Raw genomic sequence first — 27,106 nt, forward strand, 5'->3', positions numbered from 1 at the left:
TGTCCCTTGGCTGGCCCAGCACAAGCAGTGTGGCCATTGAGCATAGACTCTTCCATGCTCCCCATCTACCTCTGACCATCTTTGCGGGGAAGGAGAGAGGAGGGGCCCTGAACAGAGCTAGGGCTTTAATGAGCTGTGGCACTGCAGTATGCTTTGAACTTGCCAAATGCATTAGTCCAGCCCTGATTTCTCATAATTCCCCAGATCAGTCTTAAGAATGGCAGAACAGTTTGTATGCCCACAGGACAGCAGTTTTCATTTCTTAATTGGTAGGACATCGTTGCTGTGTGTGGGCAGCTACTGTTTTGTTTTTTTTTTCTCCTTTCACTTCAGCAGTGGCTGTATTTCCTTTTTCCAGGAAGCACTGCCTATGAACCACCTTGTTTGATGTGTAAGAAAGTTCTTTTAGATGCTTCAAGGTAAAAGGCATCTGTAAAGGTGCTTTAGAATTAATGATGTCATGCCAGCACCATCAGAGAGTTTATGATTCTTGGCAGCTTAGACTCTCATAAAATGTGTAATTTGTCAATTTTGCTAAATGAGAGAAATCACCCTCCAGCTGAAGTCAGGAACGTACATGCTTTAATTGCATTGATGGAGGAAGAACATTATTAGATGAGCTGTCATACTGTAACTAGTTCAGCACAGTATTTTGTTTTGGAATGAGATTGAACATTGAGGAAGTATTCTTTAATTATGATCCTTAAACTATTCAAACATCAGCTGGCCTTTTTGCACATTATGTTGTATTTTCCTTTTTCAAGAACAGCACTACATGTAGAATTCCTTGGCCTGCTGGCACTACTCGAGTCTAACTTGTCAGCAGCACCATGCTAAAATGGCTGTATGGCTTTTGGGTTGGAACTACCTTGCATTCATCCATCTTCAAGTGTGAACCAAGAAATCCCACCTCTGATTGCAGGTTTATTACGCAGCACATAGTGGGGTAACAAGTAGTGGCTGCAGGTTCAACTGGGGACCCTGACCTGGGGTAAGCACTGCAAATTCTGGAAGTGGTAGCAAGATATGCTAACAGTCCTGAGTATTTTAAGACCTTTTTAAAAAAAAGTAAAATAAACAACTGTGAGGAGTAAAGAGAAAAAATGTCTTTTTTTTTTTTTTTTATCAGTTATGGGTAATAAGTTTAGAAGCAGACTTACCCATGGTATCTAGCAGAGCTAGAGAGAGAACCCAGACCTCCTGCAAAACCATTTCTCCCTGCCTGTTGTACCAAGCAACTTGCTAATTTGAGAGTAATATTGTTCCAGTTCTCAGGCTATCTGGGCTGATGTAATATTTTGGCTACAGTCAGGTGGATCATAATAAATTTTCTGGAACCATTTCCAGTTCTCTGTTTCTTTTCTTATAAACAACTTCTTGCACTTGGCAAATTCAATTTGTCTCAGAATGCCAAAACTACGGATAAGTTTTCTACTAATTTCTAAAAGTAAACCTTTTTACTTTTTTTTGTTTAATAAAAGCAAAAGAGATCCATTTAAAGGTTCCTACTTAATTTATGATTCTCCATATTTCTGCAGCTTATATTACACCTGCAAGATGTGGTGGCAATATAAGGGTGTGGTTTCATGGCAGCTTAAGACAAACTAAATTGACATTGCTGCAGTCTTGCCCATCCCCTCTTGCCCCCAAACGTGCTCCCGCTGCCTCTGTCATGCCCACACTGGCATTTGTGTGTTTAAGCAGTGCTTACGCTGATTCAGGGAATTGATGTGACTGCTGAGAGAGGGGATAACAAAAAAGAGAGACATCCCTGTGTTTCCTGAAGCATCTTGTGATACAACTGCACAAATGCCAATTCTGACAAAAGCAGGCGCCAGGAACACAAAGCTCAGGGTCAAGAGAGAGGCAGGAGCGTAGCAGCTCCATTACTGGTGGTAGTTAAATGAAAGTTTAAAGCTTGGTAATGAGAGTACCAAGCCCCCAGCCCATTTTTAATGCCCTAGGTGTCTTTGAGATGCTACCTCTTAGCTGGGTGAGTCCGCATGGAATGGGTAATGCAGAGACATATGGGTGCGATCTGGCCTGAAGCATGTTATAATGACAATCTTTCATCAGGTCAGCTCATTAAATAGGGTGAAAGGTGATTCAGTCTCCGGACAAAGACAGCAGGTTATACAAGTGCCAGTCACCTCTGGGGTAGGATAATGTGAGAGCTGTGACTTGAGTATCCCATGCTGTTTGTTTGCACTGCAGATCCTGAGCTAGCTGTGAGATCAGCTGGGGTGGTAAAAAGCTTGTTTTTACTGACTCAAGTGTCCAGGCACCTCATCTAAGACAACACAGAGGCTCATGTTGCGAACACAAACACAGAAGAGACACTGCTCTTTCTTCTCTTGACAATTTTGCACAAGTAATCCACAACTCTTGCATCTTGGAAATGAGAATAGTAGAGGCTACAATAGCTGCAGGACTTTGATGTATTTCCTGCTCTCAAAAGCTGTAGCATTTACTACCTGTCAATGCAATAATGCTTTTTAAACACTATGTAATACAGTTCTAGATACTGTATATAGCCAAAACCAAGAGGTTTGAACTTGACTCCTGATGAATTTTTCTCTGTGTCTACCATTTTTTTGCTCAATCTTCTCTTCTTTGTAAAATTGCAGTTGCCAGATTTGATCAAAACATCTACTTTTTGCTGCTGGCTTTGTGTAGTTGTATACAACGTCCCCAGGTGTTAAACAGACCCTTTCTGTCCAGTCCTTAGCCAGGTAAATACTAGGAGTTACCTGCTGATTTACTGGTAAAGGCAGGATTATGGCAAGAAACTCCAAGGGGAGATGAAAGAAACCTTTCTCTTGTACTCTGCAGACAGTTTGGTGGACACTGTAATGACATTCCTCAAGGTGAGATGAAGGAGAGAGACTACATGCTTACACCTGAGTGAGACACACAGCAAAATACAAATAGAAAATAGAGTAGCAGTGAGCAGGAGATCAGAATTCCTCCTGGCTTTACAGAGCACAGATATTTCCACATTAGTTGCTGTCAGCACAGAGACCTCTTGACTTTATTAGGTCAAAGAAAGGTGCTAATCCATCACAGAAAATGGTTCAGGACTTGATTTATATTCATTTATCTTTGCTCTGCACAAATGCTTTGTTCCTTATCCTTCTTTGAATCTGGGCAGCCTAATATATTGGCATCTCAATCATCATTTGGCTCCCACTGAGATGAAGCAGCAGTGGTCAGGCCTGGAGGGCCATAACAGTAAATCAGTGATTTATTAATAAGAATAGGCAGTGAAGAGGATGTTGAAGAAAATAGGTAGTAAGGAGATTGTAGCATTTTTCTCTTAGTGTTTGGCTGATTGTTTTGCCCTGAAAAACTGTAAAACAGCAAAACCAAAACAAAACCAAGTATCTTCAGTGTTAAAAGCAGAGTATCAAAAATGGATTCCTTTATCTTCATGTCATATTAAGGTGATCTTTGAAATTATCCCACAAGAGGTGCACATGGAAACTGAATAACTTTGCCCAGATAGCTACCATGGATATCAGATTCCATCAATATTAAGAGGCAGCATGTCCAAACTCTGCTGGATCACCCTTTGTTTATCATGTCACTTTTCAGGGAATGAGGTGAAGGAAGGAAGTCGAATGATATCGGTGGCTAAAGGATATGGAGCATTATAAGTTGTGTGAGACCCCAAAAATTTTTAGGAAAAATATAGATATACGTTAAGAAAGCAGTGTCTGTTCCTTGTTGAAATGTTTTCCAGTGCTCTCCCAATCTTTCACTGATTCCTCCATCAAGGAGTGGTTTGTTTGTTTTTTCTCAGTTCCCTTCCTGCTGCCCTTCTTCTTGGCATCTGTTTTCAGCCTCTTTGAGTCTTCTTTGTTCTCCTGTTTTTTACCCGTTACTGTTGTATTTCTTTTGGGAATAAGACGGGTCTAAAGTAAAATGTCAACTGCACATATGCTGTGGAGCACCTGGGATTCAGATCCACGTGATGTGTCCTTTCTCCTATTCCAACCTTTACTTATTTCACATCTGCGTTTTGAAATTTCCTAAATTGTATGGCAGTGGAGTCTAGTTCTAGCTTTTACCAGCTTGTCCTGTTTTAACATTCAAATCTTATTCAAATTACTGCTTTACTAATTTGGTGAAAGGAACAGAGTGCCATTGGAGGAAAATATATTCTTAAGTAGTTGAGCCTGCTCAAATCTGCATCTGCCATGGTTCTAGCTTTTGCTTTCCTCCACAACAAATTTAAGACGTCTGCTAAGACATTTTTTCTTGGCAATAGTCAAAGCTATTAATGTTACTAGGATATAGTGGTTGCATACAAACAGCTGGATCCAAAAAGTGCTTACTTATGTGGTACGGGATTATTTATGTGGTATGGACCTTTGCTTTTCAAGTACTTCCATGCTGTGCATCTCGGCCGCACAGCAGTAGAGATGCTGCGTGTTGCCATGTGAGAGAGAAATGCGGTGCAGAGCAACGTAGCCTGGCTTCAGCAGAGAACCAGCAAAATAAAAAATATGAATTTTGTCTTATAGCCTGAAGACTACAGAACTTTTATAGGCAGAGTTAATGGTATGATAGTTTATTTAAAAAAAAAAAAAAAGTTCCATGTAATCTGTGCGCAAGATCCAGCCATAGGAATGTCTCCACAGGAATTTAGGAGCATGCTTCCTCATTGTTGGAGATGGGTGCTAATTGAAAAGGGAGAGAGCTATGCAGAACGGTAACAGCTGCCTGCTTTTTTGGTTGCAGCCACTTTGTGTCCTTCCTCGGGTCATCTCTAGTAAGTACATTGTGGTTTTGCTGTTTAAATGATCACTGTGACTATGGATAAGTTATTTTATCACAGCATAATTCAAGATTACCTGGAAGATAGTTGGGTTTTCCTGATTTCTAAAGGTATTTAGAACAGGCCTCACAGTCTCAGGTAAGTGTGTAGGCACTCCAGGGGCTGTTTCCTACGCTGCTGGTCCCTCAGAATTTGCCAGTGGGGATGGGGATGGGGCTGAGCTGTTCTTGTGGCAAAAGTACAAGAAATGCCACTTCATAGCTAGCAGCCAGGATTCCACAATGTTTAAAGAAAATGATCTTGGTTTTCTCTCTTGTAGAAATTGGAGGTACAAAATCATGATATTATTTTTGCATATTGTCTGTGAGAACTTCTGTATTTGGAGTGCTGACTGTGCTCTTGCTGTTCTGGCACATGCATGCTCGCTTTGAGAGCTATGTGGTGGTATTCCTTCTAGGGACACTGTCAATGTCCCTCTGTGAACCAAATACTGTTAAGTAACAAGAACCTGCCTTGTTCTTAAAAAAAAATGCTTTCCCTTTTACTTCTTCCAAAAAGCAATTTTTCCATCATCTTACCTGAAGGAGTTCACTTCAGCAAATAGTTAGATTCCAAGGGTCAAGAAAAGAATTGCTGGCAGTGGCCTGATTCTCTCTGTTACTGAGTTTGGTTTTTGGGGATATTGTGTGCTATAAAATGGTATAATTGGAATTCTGGTGCAAGAAAGATTTAGGAAGATAGTCCACCAGAAAAATCAGTTTCTGGATGGCTGAATCTGTTACAGATATGGTGCATGTGCACAATAAGGATATCAAAATGTGTTTCCCCTGTTTAAAAACATAAGAACATTGAGATTCTAATTTTCATCCTCTACACAGATGCCATATTAAAACAATAACAACAACCCCCCCCAAAACAGCCATGTGGTAGCGTTTCAAGATTCTTCAAAGAACCACGCCCATTCAGTCTGAGAGCTGTAAACAGTGCTGCTATTTATGCTTATGCAAAAAAGATGTTGTATAATAAAAATATAGGCAACCTGTTTTTCTTCAGAGCTATTTAGAGTTTTAAAACAATGCTGGGGATCCATTAATCTGAGTGGTTTCCTAACCAAGTATTTAGATCTTAACGTAAATGTCTATAAATAATATAATGGCAACAACATTCTTTTGAAAACAAAATTCAAAGAGGTACTGTTTGAAAAGTGAATACTTGCTTGGGGCAGTTATATTTAGGGCTGTAATGGAAGTGTACAAGTTATGCTTTTTATACAAACTATAAATGGCTACAACCAAGAGACTTAGACCGACTTTGAAATGCATTTGGCATTTATGCAATGTGAGATACAGGACAGAGCCTTGTAGTGGATATTTTTTTCCTTCCCTGCAGGCTTTAAAAATATTGCCAAATTCTTATGGTGTTGCTACCCCCAAAGGGTACATTCAAAAATAGGGATTGTATCTACTTCTGTTAGTAATTGGCACCGAGCCTTGAAAAACTGCATCCTGGGGAAACTACAAACATGGTGATGATGGAGGGGCAAGAAAGAAGACTGCAGGTGTCAAAGTAGAGAGTAACATAGGTGCTAGAAGCCAGAGCAAGTGAGATACGGCATGGAAGAAAGCCAGGCGTGAATGTAGATGGTATGAGTTGGTCCTTTAGTACTGTAGATGATGTGAGAAATAGTCTAAGTTATTGCAAAGATAGAGGACAAAATTCAGCAGTTGGTGAATAAGTGGAATTCCTCAACTCCACTTCTGAGTCGCTCAAAACAATTGGTCATTGTTGAAAAGATCTCCAGGGTGCTTTGATGTGAGGAAACGGAGAATTGCAAAATGTTAATAATAGTAAGAGAATGATTTGCTGTACTGTGGGGAAAAAACTGCCAAATACGTCCGAGTGTTTACTTGAGGGAATTCAAATTAAAAGAGCAATAGCTTCTATGCTGAGGCAGAATTGTGGCTTGTCTCTAGTGCTATCAGAAATTTAGTGCTATCAAAACACTCCTAGAAAATGAACCCCGTCTAACATGTCAAACACAAACATTGTTATCTGTGTGGTGGAGGTTTTTCTTCGTATTTGTCTAAAAATTCATGCTGGCCAAAACTAATGTTAGGCAAGAATGGGTAAAAATCTGGGGGTAAAGATGACAAAGCTCATGCCGGTTAATAGCAGTGTGACCAGTAGTTTATTGTAGTAGCGTTGATGACAACATCGGAGATTAGCTGTAGGTATGAAATCTGCACTTTATTGCCATTTTTATTGCAAACTGCCCAGGATGCACCCGCCCTAAGTTTTGTGTTGTCTGCTCAGTGACTAAAACCTGAATCATTATCACCCACAAGCACAGCATGCATGTGATCATCTTAGCGAGACTCCAAACCCTTGCCCTCCTGAGGTCAGACTTTATGGTCTCAGAACCGGGCTGTGTTTCACTCAGATAAAATTTCAATCTTATGCTGAGTGACAGATGCATATTTCACCCTGGCAAAAATCAAAACTGCTCAGCCGTGCATCAGAGGGCCTGTGTTGCTGGCAGCTAATGGAGACAACCCTTGACTCATGTAAAGAGAGACCTTTCCTTTAGGAGCAGTCGTTCGCTTACTGTTGAGTTCTTATTTCCTCATGGCTTTTTAAAAATACACATGTAATAAGCAGCTCTGATATTTCAAGTCATTAACCGATGTAATTGTAGTCTTCATGTTTATTAAGTGACCACAGTTTCTAAAATTTTACTTTAATGGCATGTTTACTACAGCCAGGAGAGGCTAAGGAGGGCAGATTTTATCTGGCCAAAGGCTCACCTGTTTGAAGATGTTCACGGGCAGGGGTCACGTAGAGTAAGCTCTTGCAAGAGATTTCTCTGGAAGAGCCATGGGGTGCAACGTGGGCCGACACCTGCAGGCTGGCTGAGTGTCGTAGCCTGCCCGGTCACCAGCCCTGGCCAGGGAGGCACACTTGAGCCCTTGCTGCATGCCCCGCTCACACTGCACAACGCTCAGTTGCCAGTTCTACAGCAGCCACATCTGCCCTGCACTGTGCTCAGGAGAAAAAGCCCTTCTTGTCCAGAGAAACTGCTTGATAGTGGAAGCGAGTTATTCTGGAGCACTGTCCTGGGCAGATTCTCTTTCTAGATATTCCCCAAGAAAAGGAACTGGGAGTGACAGTGGATATAAATTTACTATCCTCTTTGTGTTTGGCAAGCATACAGATCACGGGATGTATAAATAGAAGAATTGAACGCAAATAAAGAGAGGTCATTATGGCATGTACAAAGAGCTTAGTCAGACCACATCTGGAGAACTGGGCATGATTCAAAGACCATATTTCAGGAAGGACAGTGAACAATAAGGAATGGTTTAGAAGAGGGTATTGTAGAGAGTATTGGGGCTCTGGCTAGTGCCTGCAGTTTTGTTAGACCTAAGCTGCCCTCCCACTGGTTACTCCAAGTGAAGCTGTTTTACTGAAGAAGTATCTAAGTTGGGGACATGGAAGGAATTCCAAGGTGGTAGAGAAAATGATAGTAAACTCTTCCTCCTAAGCTTTCTAATCCCCGTAGTAATGGTACTAAAGGATTTAGTGTTTCTGGAGTTGCCGTTGTTTACCTGGCACGTATATTTGTTTATTGTTTTGGTTTTTGTATATTGTCTCTTTTATTATTATTTTGAACTGCATTTTCACTACATTTGCTAGAATAACCCTCCCACCATTATATCCACACCAGAATCTGTATTTAGGTTAAAATCTATTTTACATTTCTTAACCCTCTCACTTGGTTAAAGCTTCTCTTCTTGTATCATAAGCCACACTGAGGTGGAACTGCACGTTGCCGCAGTACTGTGTTCTTTCATCTCAATCCCTCAGAGCTGTGGGATTGCTGAAGGTAAAAGGGGCTATGTAAATGAAAGATGTGCTGTTGCTAGGGGACAAAAGGCATACTATTGACACACAGATGAAGTGGGGACACTGCTGAAGTGTTGAGTAGCACGAAGGAGTAAAATGAGAGAGAGAAATGAAGCAATTAAGCTGCTTCTGTCACACTGCCTTAGCAGGACTAAAGCAATATCCCCATTTTACAGATAAGTGAACTGAGACACCAAGATGGACTAAATTGGTTGGTCGGTGTTTACACAACTAGTTAATGGTAAGTCTCCTCTGCCTGTTGGACTGTGCTCATTTTTTTGGCACAGGATTCTGGTTTTGTATTTCGTCTTTGGCTCGGTGTTGGCCAATTTCATGCAGGAAAAGTCTAATGCCACAGCGTTTCTGAACTGGGCCATTTGGACCTCGCAAAGCCCTTTTTCTGATGCATGAGTTTGGAAAGTTGTTTCTCCTTCTTTTGTCTCTGTTTCCCTAGTGAAGAAATGGAAATGAGGATAATCACCAGCTCATAAAAGCACCGATACCTTTTATCTTCCAAAGTATGCTGCTGCTGCTAAAGATAAAATTTGCTATGTTTTTTTGGCAGTCATTAAAATATAAGCCTAGGATATGTTCCCTTGAGCTCGTGTTCAATTAAGCGCTTGGGTCCAGGCCAGGTTAGTGGTTGTCCAGAAGACCACAGGGTTATGGAAGTGGGATTAATGACTCAATAAATACTGACTCAGTACTAAACCCAAGCCTTTCTCCTACATTTATAGTCATTTGCAGTCCTGTCTGTCACAGCTGAATTCAAATGTAGGAGTTCATGTAGATACTTCCTACTTTCTCTCCTCCAACTTTCAGCCCAATTCCATAATTTTCATGGCAAAAGTGAGGCAAAGTATGTAGCATGTTTGAAAGGGCCTTATGAATACACAGTTAGTAACTTAGGAGTAAGGAAACATTTAAAGATCGGTACTAGTGGTACTTTTGATACTTAAGCAAGTAATGCCTGCTGACATCGAGGAACAGCAAGGACCAGACTGCATGCTTTAAGAACACATCTCTGCTAACATTCCTGAAGTACGGGCAAGCAATGGTCGTGCTTGAGTTTCAAGCCCAAGATGCCGTATGCAGGTGTTGTCCAAGTTTCTCCATGCAGCCCTGCCCAGTACCTCATCTTTTGTTTTCACCTCTCCCTGCTGTGCAGCCTTGCAGCTGTTCTTGGTGCCAGGTGGGCTGCTGCTCTGTACCTAGGCGTAACTGACAGCTGGGTGACTTTGCATGCCACTGTGCACCCAAAGTATGCCGGTTCTGGCCCTCACAGGCGGCATCAGATCTCCTGCCGGGTCAGCTCTGAAGTTTCCTTCAAGTTAAACTGATAATTGTGTCTACTTGTATGTGTCAGCAGGGACACGAAAAAGTTGATTTGAAGGGGATATTGTTCCTACAGGCAGTTAGACCAAGGACGGGGAGCTCATGTGAACGCTTTGTGAAGCAATCAGAGCTGTCCAGAACTATGCCATTAGGACAGCAGCACTTCAGTGGAGAGACTCAGCTGAGCACTTGCAGAAGATTTAAAGATCTATTCTCTCTATGCTGAAGCTCCCCCCTCTTCTGCTTTTCCTCCTGTTTTCAATTACGGTATTGCTGTTTAATGTGGATGCAGATACAAGCAACTGTGTTTGATTTTTCATACTGCCGACAGACAAACTGAAAGAGATGCGTGCCTGCTTTATAGCAGTGTATTATTTTCCTATATGTTAGCAATTATATGTATTGTTTCCTGATCACAAGTCTTTCTCATCATCTATTGCTAGCCTGATGTGTTTAGATTTGGGTATGTGATATCAGAAACACTTTGGTTGCCTGTGATTTCATATTTTGTTGTTGTTGTTTGTTTGTTTATATTCTGCCAGGATAAGCCTGTCTTATTTCATAAAATAAGGGAGGGTTGAGCTTTCTTAGCAGTTGAATGGTGGTTCGGCAAGGAGAAAATAGAGAGCTCCAGGAATTGGCATTAATTCTAGGTGGTGCTCTGTACTCTGGGTCTGTACTGAGTTGATTGGCAAGAGGGAACTGCACAACATTGTGTCGCTTGGTAGAATGGGAGACAAAAAAAATGAGGAAAGCCTTGAATGCTCCTTGCCATGAAGAATTATAGGACTTTGTGCAAGGTGACAGCCAGCCTGTTGTCACAGCCAAATTCCAATGTGGGAAACTGCAATTGCAGTTGGATGAGGTTTTTACCAGGTCCATTGAAACAAGTGGGATTTTGCTGTTCAGTATAGTCAGGTCATTGCCGTCTGCCTTCAAAATTTTGGTCTTCTAAATCACAGCTCAGTTCATTGGGAGCAGCTATCAATCTCACCTCTGAGAAAGTTTCTTATGGCATTTATCACAAGCCAAACATTGCAGACGTATGTTGATGCTGGAGACTGGAGACTTAGACTTTTTTTTTCCCTTACACTTGGTTTCCTTAGACATTTCTGTAGCATATTTGCAGTAGTTCTGATTTCACATACGTGGCTTTTTGCATTAGGAGCCTTTAGAAGCAATCTATAATGTTAAAGATGAACCTTAATGTTCTGAGGGCTTTCATTTCTTGTTTTTGTCAAATAGATACATGTCTCCCATTCCAATTTGTATTGTGGTAGCAATCAGTAATGATTCCCACTGTTAGGTGCAATGCAAACACAATACACAAAGAGAATGCTTGCCCATAGAACTTGTTTTTATTCTGGCCAAAGGGAAAAATCAATGCACATTGTATTGTCTCATAGACTCTATTATGTTTATCTTAGGGAAGAAAAAAGTGCACTTTTTCTGGCTTGGTAGTTTGCAGTGTATGCCCCTGTCCTAATTATATTTCTAATTCATTACCTAACCTATCGTGAATACAGGCAGCTCTTGAGATTTTAAGTTGCACATTTCTGAAATAACAGAGTTAGTACCCTGGGCAGCTTCCGTGAGGAATCCCAGACAGCAGAATTGGAGTACTTTCCAGACAAGCCTCCTTGGCCCTTTGCCACTTTTGAGTGGCCCCATCTTAACCTCCAGACATCATGTAAGTGTTTGAAAGACCTCAAACGGCTGATGTGTTAATCGTTAGGAAGTTGTGTCCCAGCACAAAGGATTTAGATTAAAGTAGAGAAGGCATAGAGAAAATGATTACGGCAGGGTAAAAATGATGGTTAGTCCTTTTTCACGAACATAATGTGCAAACAGCATAAAGGGTGAAGATAACGTGGAAAACCTTACTTGAATTAATTTTTAAACATCCAAATTTTAAAATAAAACTCTGGTAAAAGTCTTTGCATTTCCTTGTGGTTTGGTATCCAAAGAGCAGAAGCTGATGCCAGCTTCTGTATTATCAGAGGACATTGAGCTGGACCAGGGCTCCTTACAGAAAGTTCCTTGCTCGAGGGCTGGACCGATTGCCCAGCTTAGGGAGAGCAAGCAGCATGTTGCACAGCCCTGCTCGTGGGCAATCACCTTGTAGGCAAAGCTCGCAGCAGAACTGCTGCACCTCTTAAAGCACAAAAGTGTCCAAGAGTGTGAAGGGACTTCTTCCTTGGACCCAGGTCAGACTTTGGAAATATTTTCAGTTGCTGTTTTCTAATAGCTTGTTAGCATCAAATTACAGACAACAATTTCAAAATCTTTGGGCAAGCCAAATGATTTCAGTTTAAAGAACACTTAACTGGAATTTTACCCAGTTGTGAAGCCTTTTAAGATCATTGGCAGCAAGTGCCCATGAACAGGTTTCATATATTAACTGAAGTAGAATAAATAAGCGTTTATTTCCAGCTGCTATTTCAAAGGCTATGGAAATATCAGAAACAAATTGTTAGCCAGCTGTGCCTTAATCACGGCACTACAAACGTGCTTTCAATCGGGCTGCTGCAGGGTGTTGCCTCACACCATTCTAGAGAGGTGACTTCTTAGCTTGTGCTCTTGAGGCTTGATCTAAGGCCCACTAAAATTAATAGGCTCTCACGAACTTCACCTGGGCTTGGATCCATACTGAAAATCCTGGGTAATTAAAAAAAAAAATGTGACCGGAATGCCAGGATACAGCCTGAGATATAACACAGCGTAACCCACATCAGAGAAAATGCTCTAATAACGGTGGTGTGCATGCCTGAATGGCTCATTCCTGCACAGTAATTAGGTGCTGGTTCACATTGTTGTTTTGTGGGGAAAACATTTTCTTGAGCTTCGGAAAGTAAATCAGCAGTTCTAACGTGATTTCAAACAGAAAGAGAGTGTTTAGACATGAATTGATTTATTTCAGTTATAGTTTTGCTTATTTAGTTAGCCATGATTAAAACCAGTGGTGCCACAAATATAAAAATACAGAAATGTGAATGCCAGATAGAAGTAGAAGTTGCCTCTACAGTTTATACCTTTGTAACACCTTTTATTTACAAATTGCATGGTTTGGTTGGGAGCAGAGCTGATACCACCAAGTAGTCATCACAATGCAGTTGTTTTTACTGTCAAAGTTTTTTTTTTAATTGGTATTAAAATTTAAGTCCTGTTCCTAATTATAATACCAATAGTCAAAGCTTGACTGCAGATGTCCTTGTGCCTGAATTTCTGATCTGAAGAGCAAGCATAATGCTTTTCCAACTCTGCAGTTACTGGAAATGTATTGGAAGAGAAATCACGGCCAGCGTGCTGCGAGATGAGGGCCATAAAGCTCTTCAGTAATAATTTGTGGGGTATGGTTCTGCTTTGCTGCCCGCCCAGGGACTGCTCTCAGTCTGCCTCCAGCACAGCAGGGAGCGGTGTGGCTTCCCCTTCCTAGGCTTGCTCATACCTACCAAGACCCGCCCGACCTGGAGAGCCTTTGCGAGGCCTTAGGTAAGCAGGGCCTGATTCATCCCCCACTGTGGTCCCCGGGAAAATCCGCAGTGACATCACTGGGCTTTGGCACGGGGCCGGAGTCTCAGTAACTTCCTCGCTGCTCCCCGGTACGCTGGGGATACTCCTCAGCCGTACCACGGCAGGTGAGAACATAAATCTCACCCGTGACTGTCTCGTATGAGCAATTTTTCCAAAAGCAAATAAATCATCTCTCTTTCGTCTTACCCACAGCACCTGGCAAACAACTAACTGAAAAACTGAGAAGGTGTTGTTTCCTACGTGAGCCAATTTAAGTCAGTCTGCAAGTCTTGATTTTTAATTCCTCTTTAGAAAATGGAACCAAGTGAAGCAGGCTGGCGCAGGAAATGTGTGCCATTTTTTAGCTCTGCATGGTTTAATAATGTAACTGCCAGTTTCTGTTTTCGCCTCTGTAGAATTATATGCCTCTATTTGAAACTTTTGACAAATCAGTCTATTTTTGTTCTCCCTCTGCCATAAATTCAATCCATATGTCTTAAAACATCCTTTCATAGCTTTAACGTGGAAAAGGAAGTGGCTTAGGCTCTGTATAGGAGGCTACAGTGTAGTTAGCAAGCTCTTCTAGTTTGCATGCATCACTTCTGTTAGCTTTTAAAGCCTCGACTTCCTAATTATTCAGGTTACAGAGGGCATTGGCAGAGTTTTCTCCATTAACTAACAGTGAAGTACAGTGAAGAAGCACAACAGGATAAATCATTCCCTTATCCTGAAAATGTCCAGGAAGTTTTTGATGCAGTCCTTGGCTTTGCCACCGAGCAGGATGTGAAGAGGATGTGAAAAGGGTAGGGGAGATCAATTCAGCATATAATTTTCAAAGAAAACATAAAGACAAAGAAACAAAAGTCTTGCCCAATACACTGCAGTTCAACTGGCAAGGGTTTTGTTTGACGAGACTGCAGAGCACCTACGTGACAGGAGGTCGCTGCAATATGAGCAGAGTATCTCCACATCCAACACTGAGCCAGGGTCAGAAGGTGAGGGTGGGAAGGAAATGCAGGTCGAACCTGAAAGCTGTTGGTATGGCTGTGTGCGGATCAAAGTGGAAAAATCAAAAATACAGGATGCAGCAGGGTAAGAGCACAGGCAGAAATGGCTGTAAGCATCCTTGTCTAACAGCACAGAAAATCTAGTCCGAGGATATGTTGCTGGAATTGTGGGATCAATTGTAATGAATGATATGGCAGCAGCCTGAACATCAGGATACAGGAACTCTGGGTGAGTGGACTGCAAAAAGCTTTTCAGAGTCCACCTGCACTGTGGATGTGGTGTCACGCTGTGGCTCATCGGGTCTCACTGCAGGGTGCCAGCAGAGGAAGCAGGTCCCCTCTCCCACCCTCCCCGTGGTCACGTATCCCTGCTCCCTGCCTCCCAGTGGCCATAGAGGTCACAGCCCCCCTCCCTTCCGTGCCACTCAGAGCAGTCCTGTGGCCACAGGGCAAAACCATTCAGCACACTAATTTGAAGAAAAGCTGATCAACTAATGAGTTTCTGGGAGGAAAGTATGGGAGGCAAAATTATATTTTTGGGATCTGAGTGGCACTGACTTGCAATGCGGCTGCAGATTTGCTGTACTCAATCAAAGTTACGGGGTGAAAAGTGTGACTGGGGAGAAGTAAATGACTGCCTCTTTTAGAGACAGCTTGCACATTAACATGAAACTGTATCTCAGGGGTTTTTTGTACTCTCCCTAGTTGTCACTACCATTCCCAGCCTGTTCACACAAATAGCCTTTAATTTGTCACCAATGCAAATGAGTTGTAAGGACAGGCACAAAGTATGATGAGGTCCCAATAACGACAGAAAACTGTTTGCAAATCCTTAGTTCTGTTTGGTTGCTGTGCATTAATGCTCATGTATGCAAAATAAAATCCTTCAGAATGGAAGGAGTGTGTGTGCAGCGACTGCGTGTGTGAAATGTTACTATCCTTCTAATCTATCCCTCTAATAAAGGGGTCATTTATAGAGATGAAAATATAGTCAACCTCAAAACTTGTAGGCGTAGTTTGGCAAAGCCAGAGGTTCACGCATATAGAAACCACAGTCTGCGCATTTGAAGCTGCATGCAGGTTCAAAGAACTGGCATAGCCCCTGGCTTTATTTTCAGAGTTGCAAAGATTGCAGCTACCATTTACCCTAGATGGACTTGAGGTTATCTTCCACACCTCTGAAAATCAGGCCCTTATATCTAGCAATCTACATACAGCTGTTCAAAGGCAACCTGTGTGCACAGCTGAGTTGTTGTATAAACAATATTAGAGACTTCACTAACGCTTTTCATGTAGCTTTATCTCAACTGCAATTTGTTTCTAGTTTTTACGGGCTGTGGAAACACCCGTCTGTGCTACCTGGAGCCCAGTTGCCCTGTTCTATTCATTCCAATGGTATTTACAGCACTACTTGATTTCGTTTGAACTGTTCAAAAAACCTCGAGTCCCCTGACTAAGGCAAACGTGTTTCAGCTCCATATCACTACTATCAGTACGGAGACTTGCTTTTCCGCTCTTGTAACTTCTCTTGTAACAGGTCTGTTCCTTGCTCTCTTCCCCAGGTGTGCTGTCTCTGCCTGCCTACTTCAGCCCGTACAATGACGGCTCTGTGTGCAGCGATGGACGGGCTGATGCTTACGCCCAGCTGGAGCTCCGAACTTTAGAGCAGTCTCTGCTGGCAACTTGCGTTGGAAGCATCTCTGAACTGAGTAAGTTTCAGTTGTAATTGAATGTGGGTTTCTTTCAATGTAGCAGGAGAGCCGGTCCCTCTGCTATTGAGGTCAGTGGGAGCGTTGCCATTGTTGACAGTGTGAGGAGTATGTGGCCAGTGTTGTGTAACATTTAATTGTCTCATGGTGCCGTTTATGAAAATGAAGTTGGTTCATTAGACTACTTTATACTTAATTAATGTATAAGATGCGGTTTTTCTAGCCTTTTGGTAGTTAGTGGTGCTAGTGTCAATAGAAAATGGATGCTTTTGCCTAGATGCTTCTGGAGGCTTTCTTGGACTTCTGTGGAACACAGCAGTGGCACCTCCCTCAGATGGCTGAGAGGGTTCCTTTTTTAGTGTTTATGCAGTGGAAATGTCAAGGGTGCAGGATACTCAAGGAAAAGCTTTTTGGTTACTTAAAAAACAAAAAGTGGAGGGAAAAAAAAGTCTGAGAGCACTTCAGTAACAAAAACTTGTTCAAAACTTTTTTTTAATGGTAACCAAATGAAATGTTCCATTCCTAGACTACTCACAAAGCCCCTTTAAAGTAAACAAAAATGATTTGTGTTTTCCCGGTCTACTTTTCCCTTGCAACGTTTCTGCTGGCATCACTTTCTTAGTCTCTACCACGTGAATGCTAATGAATGTCAGGGGCCAGCAAGGAGTTTGTGGGTTTCACCATTTATTTTGCAACCTGCCTTAATTTGAGGTTTTCAAATTCCTTTAACACACCTCTATTTATCCTGGAACACAAGAGAACATTTGTAGCATGGGCCTATGATTGAATACAGCTTCCCCTCTCTCTCTTCCCCCAGCCCTGCTTTGGCCAACTTGGTCATTACATCTAGTGAATAGATCTCCTGATACAGTTGCCTACTGATTTTTTTTTTTGTTACTGCACGTTGCCAAAAAAATAAAGAGAGTGAGTGTGCAAAGGAGAAGGAACGTTATTCTGTGCTGAAAAGTTGAATTCTAGATGCATTTCTTCTATAATTGTGCAGGCTTCTGTGTTAGTACCAATGCTAGAGGATTCACAACATTCTTGTAATTAGATTGTAGAGAGTCAGAAGCTCCTGAAGTGGAAAGGCGGAGGCATTGGAAGGTTTTTGCATTCTGAAGTGGGTCCTTAAACTTGAACCTACTATGCACCAAACAAGTGGCACAACTTTACACTGCAAACAGAGATTTTTAGTACTTCATTGATCTGAACCACTAATAATGTTGTATAGACATACGGGAGCTTTGTCAGGGTTTCTCCCTTGCCTGTGCAACACTAGGACCTCAGGGTTTCAGCTGGAGGTTGTTTGGCAAATTTAGAGTCTTGCTGTGATATAAAAGAACAAAAAGCTTCCTAAGAATCTCAGAGGGAGATGTGAGTATTTCATATTGTCATGGGTAAGTTCAAGGTGCTTTCTTAGGATCCAGCTTTGAGATGGGGTGACTATTTCAGTTCCATCCTTTCCCAGTATTGTAGCTGTGGGACACAATGGACTAATGTTTCCTGTGAGAGTTTTAGGGGACTGTAAAGCATAAAGCAACAGAAGATTCTCCCAAGGAAAAAATAGACCCTAGCTATGTATAGTAATCATTCAGACCGCGGTGGTATGGTAGTCACACCACTCAAAGATGTAATGTCTGGAGCCTTTATTGCAAAGCTCTTGTAGTTTGTAGTGCACCACAATAAAAGGAGAGTAAACAGGGTGTGCCTGAAGCAAGCATATTACACAAATGTAAGCTTTATGTGACTGAAGACTCCATGCATAGCTGCTGTCTTGGGGTCATTGCTCTGTGAACTTTTTATAAATCTGCAGCCTTAAAGTCCTTTACTCATAGAAATGGTGTAACATAGGTCGCCTTTTTCAAGGCCTTGTCAAGTCAACCCATACTCTGAAACAGAGGCAGGTTGGCTCAAATCCAAAGACCAAGAGGACTGAGCAGCTCTGAAAGCTCCTGGATTGCACTTATTACAAGGCTCAGGGGTAAATTCCTGGAGCAGCTTGTGACAGCCAACATGACAAAGATTGGCTTTTTAATAAGAGAGTCAGGTCTTGTTATTCTGGAGAAACCTGGAGGTAGAGTGAGAAGGAGAGAATCAGACCCCTCAAAGAAGGGGTTTCTGTACTGAACATATCATTAATTAATTAGTCACAGGTGCCTGAACCTCAGAACCCAGTTGAAAGTACTGGGAGTAATCTCATAACCTAAAATAGTGATGCTGGAGATGAGAACAAAGTATTTGTATTTGTGGTACTGGCTTTGCCTTGTGTAAGCTATGCTCCCATCTCAGGCAATTGATTGTAAAATCACGATGATACCATGATGGTATCATCAGTTTTTGTAGGCAGGTAAGAAACATTAATATCTGGTTTGAAACAGGCGAAAAACATCATTAAAACAGGATGGAAAAATCACTGTAAAGCTCTTGTTCTGAATGTATGGTGACTGAGAGGAGTTTAAATCTCTATTTCTAAGTGATAACTGGACACTTGAAAGAATAAAATTTCCCTTACAACAAACTGCAAAAAGTGGCAGCTTGAGGGCAGCTTTTGGCTTAGTTAAAGAAAAAGAGTATTTGTACACAAAAGGCATTTCTCTTAGCTGTGAGAGATTTTATTTAGCTGAAAGAGTGTACGAAAGAGAACTGTGGATGAATAGTAAAGAGACGCTTTTGCATTCTTTCTCCTTGTGCAGGTGATTTGGTATCACGAGCAATGCACCACATGCAGTGCTTGAACACCATCCGCCCAGGCATGAGCCCCATTCGGCAAACGCGGCAGCAGCAACCCATCTCCTGGTCCCCTGATGCTCTCCATACCCTCTACTACTTCCTACGCTGTCCTCAGATGGAGTCCATGGAGAACCCCAACCTTGATCCTCCAAGAATGACCCTGAACAATGAACGGTATGTAGGCTGGTGAGCTCAGTGGTCAGGGAGTTAGGCTAAGGTCTCCTTTTGTAGAGGTGCAGTGTTTGTATGAGCAGCGCTGGCGGTTTTGCAGGATGCTACCTATCAGGCATCAGTTATTCCTGCAGTCAGGCCAGATTATGCTGTCAGCCTTGCCAAGTTTACAAAGCCTTGGAATTTGAACTGGAAAGTGAGCTGTTTTTTCATGCAATCTTTCCGAGCGAGGCATATACTGTACGCTGCCAACGAGGCTTGTCTGGAGACACTGCCAAAAGTACATGTGGTTGCCTAAAGCAGTAAAGACCTTACCAAAGAAAATCTTACCTTCTGAATAGCACCAATTAACAATTGTCATCGTTCTCAGGAACAGGAATGTCCTTTGCTGTGCAGAGTTTTGAAGGGATTTATGACCAACTGTGGTAACGATTACTTCAGTTGATGCTGTGTGTATGGTACACAAATTCATATAGGAAGCCAATAACTGAACAGAAAATGTAGTGGGTTGCCCTGCCTTCTGCCAGCATCATACCTGACTCTGAAAGTAGGCTCATTATTAGAGTGGGTCAGAAATTTTCCAGTGGGATATTTTTTCTGTTAGAAACCTCTCTGATTTCCTTCCTGCCCAGCAACTTGGCAGCCTGCCTGACAGGCGGGTGGCAGCGGAGAGCCTAGGAGCCCTCAGAGCCCTGGCCACAAGTTGAGTTCTTTGACAGGTCAGGGAGATCCTGCTCTTGAGCTCCTCAGCTCAAAGGCAGACCGATAACTGGCTGCCTTGCAGTTGCATCCTGCAGAGAGACCCAGGCTTCTCAGGACTTAGGTTTCCCCAGTTTGAAATGCATGTATTGAACTGTGTATTTACTTCAGAAATCTTACCTAAATGGAAAATTTTGGTTTCTGAGTAACACTAGTCAGTACTTACGCTAGCTTACCTTTAGATTTCTTTTAGGCTGCTGGACATCAGGCAGATGGCTGTATACTGGCCCTTCCCAAAAACAGCCCATGGTTGTGAAGTTTCATAGGATAGCAAGGTGTTGAAGCCTGGGGTAGAGGCCACATACACAGAACAAAAAAGTGGGGTGCTTGTTGGGTGGGTGAGCGGGTAGAGGAGAAATCTCTGCAGATTTACGAATACTGTGGTTTCTTCGTCCTACCTTGCGCTTTACCATACTCAGCCTCTGGTTCTAAAGTAGGTATGAAATCATGGTAACATATAAGTCATCCTTAAAATTCATTCTAAAAACCTGCAAAATTTAACCATATTTTTCTTCTTTCTGTCATCTTCTGTGCATGTGGGGATTATGGTGTTTTTTCCTCTGCCCCTTGCTGGGTAGTCTATTTGTTGTTGAGGCACTTCCTTATTGCCGTCAAACTGCACAGTCTTCAGTCTCTCTGTTTCTGATGCTGCAAGTCAGCCCCAAATCTCATGCAGCCCTACATTGGCCTGCAGCAAGCCTGCCTCCTGTAGCAGTGTTCACCACCACCAAACCTGTGGCTGATGGCTTTGTGGCCAGAGCCTGGCAAGTCAGGACTGAGATGACCTCCTGAGAATAGCAGTAGACTGAACTGTCTTCTTTTAAGGCTCTGAATTTTCAGGCTGAAGAGCAGCAAAACATGCTGGACAAAAGGCAGCCTTTATAACTGCAGGCTCAGTAAGTTACTTTAAGGAACACCTCAAATAAGGAGAAAAGTGTAAAGCTGTCACCCCTAAGTTTTCCGTTCTGCCGAAATATTTTACATGTGGCTGGTCTGTGTAGCTACCTCCACTGGTTGCCTATTTTCATTTTCTCTTGGTTGCTTAACTGTCTTTCTGTAAAGTACAGTAGTTTGTACTAGAGTGACTTCTTTGAGGTCTCAGTCTGGGAGCAAAACTGTTTTGCAGAGTAAAAAAGGTTTTATTTCTGCTTATGTCTGATCTTCCCCCAGAAGAAACAGCAATATGGTAGCTAATCTTAATCAAACGCCCTCCCTAGTGTAAGACGATTTATTTTGCATTTTATGTTTGCAGGCTGTGCAAAAAATGAGTTTTCACGGTGCCAAATTCTGTAAAGTTGTACCATTAGTTTCCACAGCTGTGCAGCTGAAGCTGATAAGGAGCTTGTATCAGAAATGTAATTAAACTTTCTATTTTGTGTTGTGCTCTTTTCAATATTCGCAGTATGATGATGTTACTGCAGCTCCTTGTTTTGTACACTGAGGGTAATAAATGAGTTAACAGGAGTGCAGTCATCTCTCCAACTGCTCCCAAACAATGCTCTTCACATGGTTTACCGGAGTTTGTTTGGAATGCAGGCTGCAACTCTATTCTATTTTAAAATCTGCACTAGATCCTATAACAGCTGGTGTAAGGGAAATTTCTGCCATTTTTTTCAGACCAGTATTTAGCTGTAAAGGAAATGAAAGAGGATATATTAAAATGGAGCAAAAACTGGCATTAGGGAAGAAAAAACAGAATTTGAGGACTATCAGGTTAAACAATTGGCTTTGAAAAGTTTATGAAACCTGAAAATGAACTTAATACTGCCCAATATGCTAGAGAAGAACATCTAATCTTACCTTTCACTTGCTCCAAATGTGCATGTGTCTTAATGCATTGACCTCTGTGCGCATTATTTAGTACAGCCAGTGGGATAAATACTGCTGGCAGTACTTTATACAGGAGACAGTTTACTGTTTCCTAGCTAAAGAGGAAAGATCGTTGAGGCTGCATGTGAGATGCCAGACTCATGGCTAGATAGATGAGAGTACTGATCCACCTAATGTGTGTTGGCAAAGCTGTGCAGCCCAGTTTTTATTCTTTACTGAGCTGTGCTAAATCAGCTGCAGACTCTGCAGACTCTTTTGTGCATTTATGCTCCCTCTCTGGAATATACTTGTGATGTACACTGCAATCCTAGTTTGTTTTCTACTGAAAAACATCTCAGTCACAAACAAGAACAGTAATGCTGACCTATTCTGCATTTGCTTGTGCTTTGGTTCATAGCCTGCTGTATAAATCTATCATTGTTGAATACCAGTCTGAAGTTTAGCAAAGAGAGGGACGGCTGTTTGAGCCGCAGGCTTGGTAAAGCCCTGTCTTGATCTTGGGTAGAGCTATGAGCTGTAAGGATTCAGAGCCGTGTAGTAGGAACTGCAGTTGTGCAGTACACCGACGGACAGGACAGCCCACTATCCATCCTGCTTGACTGTTGTCTGTGAGCTTTCTGTGTCACGCTGTGATGCAAAGTGCTATGAAAATCATGAGTCTGTGGGGCTGGAAGGTCTTTACTGTGCTTCCCTGCAACGTGAAGGGAAGTGTAGATTTCAAATTCTGAAACCATGCCTAATGGAGGCTGTCATGCCTGGGCTGCCATAAAGGGTTTTTAAAAACCTAGCCGAGCTTCTGAACATACCCTGCAGCAAACTATACAAAGTATGAAAACGTATGTATTGCAGTTAGGTATGCAAGGCACCCCAACGAACAGAGCCAGTTTAAACTCATAGAGGTTATGTACCTTATCCACGCTAAATACCTTGGTAACTAACGAACTGAGGATAATAATCCGTAGAGTCCTGCAGGAATGGGGTGGATGTAGCTGTCTCCCTAGAGCTTGGCAGATAGAGGATCTTTCTGGTTTGGCCTCCAGTGGGTGAATGATTTGGGATATCAGTAGACCGAAACTCTGGGAATTTTGTTGGTTTTGTGTGGTTCTTATACTTACCTCCAGGCGAAGACACCAAAGTGGAAGAATGAGCACAGGCAGAATTAGACAGGAAGCAACCAGCTATCTTTAGCAAAACATTTGATATGTTTCCACAATGAGTGTGTAGCTGCTGACTCTATGACCAAACTGTGACCCACCTGGAACCCCAAACTGAATTTGCTGCGTGGGCAGTAAACTATCTGCCATTTGGTGTCAGACGAGCCACCTGAGGAAGTGTTTTGCAAGTAGAGTGCCACTTGTGCAATACTTTGGCAAATGAATTAGACCCTAAGGCAAGACCAAGCAGCTTTATTCAGTAGCCTGGCTGCCTGAAGGCTAAGAACCTGTCCATGCCATGAGAGAGCACATCTGTCTTTGCTGCTGCAAGAAGTCTCTCTGCTGGGCAATAAAATATTTTTTTTAGTTTCTCAGGAATCGTAGAGTATATTGTGTCAGATATCACACAATGTGCTTTTGGACCATGGAGAGTGAGCAGACGTGTGGCACTCCCTCTCTCTGCTCTGTTTCTGCTGTTTTTTTTCCCATTGCTTATGTCAGGCTAGCTGAGCTTTGGAGCACTCTGTGGTGTGAGATCATGTCCCAGAGCAGCAGAGCATGTTTGCTGGCATTGTTTGGGATACTGTGACTTGAGAAGGGCCGTCCAAAGGTAAACTAGGTTTCTTTCTCCCTTCACTTTTTCCCCGAGTGGAATATAAACCTTTTGTCTTATTTTTAATGGTGTGTCCAGGCAAGATTGCTCTCTCAGTGATACTTACCATAGGGAGTATTTGTCTTCTCCCTGTAAAGCACAAATTGAGGTCAATATTCTAGTCTCATTTTACAGCTGGGTGGACTAGTCTACCTAAAATTAATTGACAGCCAGGGCAGCAGACCAGCCTTAAAGCTAGAAATAGAGGCCATTGACTGCCCTCATCCTCTCTATTTTTGAATGCAAGATCTAAAAAGTACAGATTATTGTGTGGGCACAGCACTTATTGTAGGAACCTTAGTATGACCTTAATACCTAAGAAAACGGAGAAAAAAAAGGTGGATCCTGCTTCCTGTTGTGTAGCTTATTATCCGTGTGTGTTTGGTGAGTAGGCTAGTCTTCTTCCTGTTCCAGCTACCCTAGTTAAAAGTCAATAAATTGTTTTCATATTGCTGATATTGTTGGTCTGTAGAATGTACTAAAAGTAATACTAGGCTTGCTCATCAGTGCTCGTGGATCCAGTCACACCAGAGCTTTCCGAGCTACCTGACTTGCAGACATGCCAAGTTTTACATGTGTAAGTTTGCTGGTGCATTATTTTATTCCAAATATCAGTGAGTATAAAACAATTTATATCAGCAGAAGCACGCTGACTGTACCCATCTGACTGTCGGTGAAAATCCAGTAAAACACTAGCGAAATTCCAGGGCTGATGTAGAATTTGTCAGCTGCCAACAGTAAAATTCAGGGCGTGCCAATTTGATGGAAATTCACAGCTCTTCAGCTGGAAAAGCTGTGGACACTGCAAGGAGCCAACTGCAATCACGCAGGGGGCCACCTCATAAGAAAAGAGAAAGCTTCATTCTCATTTCCCTGTGGAGAGGTCTAAAATACTTGCCTCAGATTTTATTACTTCTCTAGAGAGGACTCTGTTTTGTGAAGCGATTGTAAACAAGTCTGGCATCACTCAAACAATTGCTTCCTTGCTGCATGAAATCCTTCAGAAAGCCTACTGCACATTCTGCTTTTAGCTGGATGGCTGATTTTATTGACACGGTTCAAAAGTGACCAAAAAATTTTCTACTTCAACAAGAGTCCTCCCATTATATCTTGCTACCTCATGTGATTAAGGCCCCATGAATAAGCATGCAAACTGTATCTTTCAATAGGCTCAAGCAGGAGAAATGGGCTAGTGCCTACTCTCCTGTGGCATGTTAGCTGGACGGAAAGAAGGAGCTGAGTTATCTACTTGTGTTTTATCTGTGCAGTATTTCCAGCAACACCTGCTCTAAAACATTATCTGTTGGGAAAGGATATGTATCTGAAGCTGCCGGGAGGAAGACTGTAGCTCTTTCATGCCGTTTTTGAGCACTGTTTGCTCAAATGCTATATTTGTCCAATATTTGACCTATTGGTTTAAATCATCATTAGCTAAAACGTTTGATATTTGTCTTGTGACATATAATCCAAATTTACTCTGGCTAGCATGGAAACCAGAGATAGGTCTATGTAAATAGTTCCTGATACAGTCTCAAGATCCTATCCTTTACATTGATGGTGACCTGAGCCTATTATGCTCTCAGATTCAAATACTCATGCTTAAACCAGACTGAGTGGAGCACTGGCTTTATGGCCCTATTTTATTTTTCATACTTTGCAAAATTCAGTCTGTTCTCAGATACATCAGGGAAATGCCACTCAGTTTTACTGGGGAAAAAAATAATCTCAAAGTAGCTTGTGCCTGTGCTTTCCTAGAGCACTGCTTTCAAGGGTCTTCTCACTTAGTTTCCTTATCAAGTGTTGCAGTGTTTGATGCAAATAGATAAATCCTGTGCTATGGCTTTTCCTAAATCCCCAGCGAGTATCTGGTGAAGATGTTCTCCTCTCTCTCTCTCTCTTTTTTTTTTTTTTTTATTATTTTGAAAAAGCATTACTTTGATCTTAACTTAGTACCATTTTTTTTCTTGATGATCTCTAGGTGCTTCATTAGAAATAATTAAAGCCCTCAATTCTTTCCCTCTTGATTAGCTGCATTCTTCCCCTCTGCTCAGAAAATGCCTGGAACACTAAATGTTTATTCTGGAATGGCTTGAGACAGGAGTGATTCAATCACATGGATCACCTTATACAGCAGTATTGATCCATATTAAAGAGAATACTAACAACCCAGTTGCTAATGAGAACTATCTCCAGAAAGTCCTGCTTGGTGTTGCATGGGCATCCAACTGGCAGAGAAGGAAGGAAAATCAGGAATAACCTGCAGAGCCTGCTGCTGAGACCTGTGATTGCTTGAGCTGTGTTCTCCACATCACTGGGAAGTATCACTGCTTTCAGTGCTTCAGCTAAGGCTTTTCAGGACAAATCTTTTCTCCAGATGGATGTTTCCAGACTCTCACTGATCTGTCATGAGGCTTTTTTCCCCCGTACTCTTTTAAACTGCAGGTTTATGGAATTTTATTAAGTGCAATAGCTACATCATTGTCTGTCTTTCAGATTTTTCTGTGGCCTAGCCTTTCCTAATTCAGATTCTATATATTTATGTCTGAATTCTTGTCTCTTACAGCCATACTCTATTGTTACGATGATTCATCAGGAAGAGAACTTGATACACTTGGTTCAATGAGCTGTGTTTTTGCAAAGGTCTGCAAGAAAATAAGTGCTGGGGTCTCTTCTCTGGGAGATCATAGTATCTTTCTGCTCTCTCTACAGCTGCCTCACTAAACACATGAAAGACTTACTGCCATTCCCCTGTAAAAGGAGTTTTCTGATAAATGTCCCTTTAGCTTGTTTTGAAGTCTGCTATCCTCCATAAAGACTGAGGGCAGCATCCTGCTCTACAGTGCACACCGCTGGGTCCAAGTCTGACCTCGGCTCAGGGACTGTCACGGCTGCAGGGTGTTAGCTCTGACATAGGCATGCAGCCCTGTGCGGATATGTCTTGTAAAGGTTATTGTCTGTAGTTCAACTTGTTTGTTTTTCTGTTTGTTTAGAGATACACAGAAGTAGGCTTTTGAGCCAGGGCATTTGCCTTTTTTTTGCCTTTTTTTCTCTTCTCTTTTTCTCCTCTCTCTCTCCTCAGGTCTGAAAAGCTGATGGATTTTGACAGAATCTTGAAATTTGTGATCCAGACTCTCACTATATCCAGGTTATCGCTATAGAGTGTATGGACATGCTTACTTCCATTGTGTACATTCAGACTGATTGGAACTGATTACAGTTAAGTCTAGGTATAAAGAATTAATTTAAAGTAGACCCTGATTCAGGCATTTGTCTTGAGAGCATGATGCTATAATCATACACTCACGTTTAACAGTATTTAAATCCCTGAAGTCAACAGGTTGATTTTAGAAAGACACGTCAGTGAGTGTATTCCAGTTGCATTTTTTTATATTTTCTTTTTCCCCCAGAGCTATTTAGATATAAATATACTGATTAAAATATAGGGAAACAGAAGTAACTCTTAAATTGAATTGTGCCATTATAGCGTTGCTTGTTTAGAGTAGACATAAAAATATGTTCTTTGTTTTAAAGATGGGGGAAAAGAGCAAATTTGCTGTTGATGA

General features: G+C 41.9%; 1 protein-coding gene across 1 annotated transcript in view; it reads left to right on the forward strand.

Annotated features, from left to right (window-relative positions):
• ABTB2 (ankyrin repeat and BTB domain containing 2) overlaps positions 1–27,106 on the forward strand; it is a 141,498-nt gene that overhangs the window by 72,025 nt on the left and 42,367 nt on the right. Inside the window, exons 2-3 of the mRNA XM_035552048.2 lie at positions 16,101–16,247; positions 18,941–19,151. Of these exons, the coding sequence (XP_035407941.1) occupies positions 16,101–16,247; positions 18,941–19,151 (358 nt within the window). The remainder of the gene's footprint in view (positions 1–16,100; positions 16,248–18,940; positions 19,152–27,106) is intronic.

The sequence above is a fragment of the Cygnus atratus genome, chromosome 5 (assembly GCF_013377495.2).
Source record: "Cygnus atratus isolate AKBS03 ecotype Queensland, Australia chromosome 5, CAtr_DNAZoo_HiC_assembly, whole genome shotgun sequence".
NCBI lineage: Eukaryota > Metazoa > Chordata > Aves > Anseriformes > Anatidae > Cygnus > Cygnus atratus.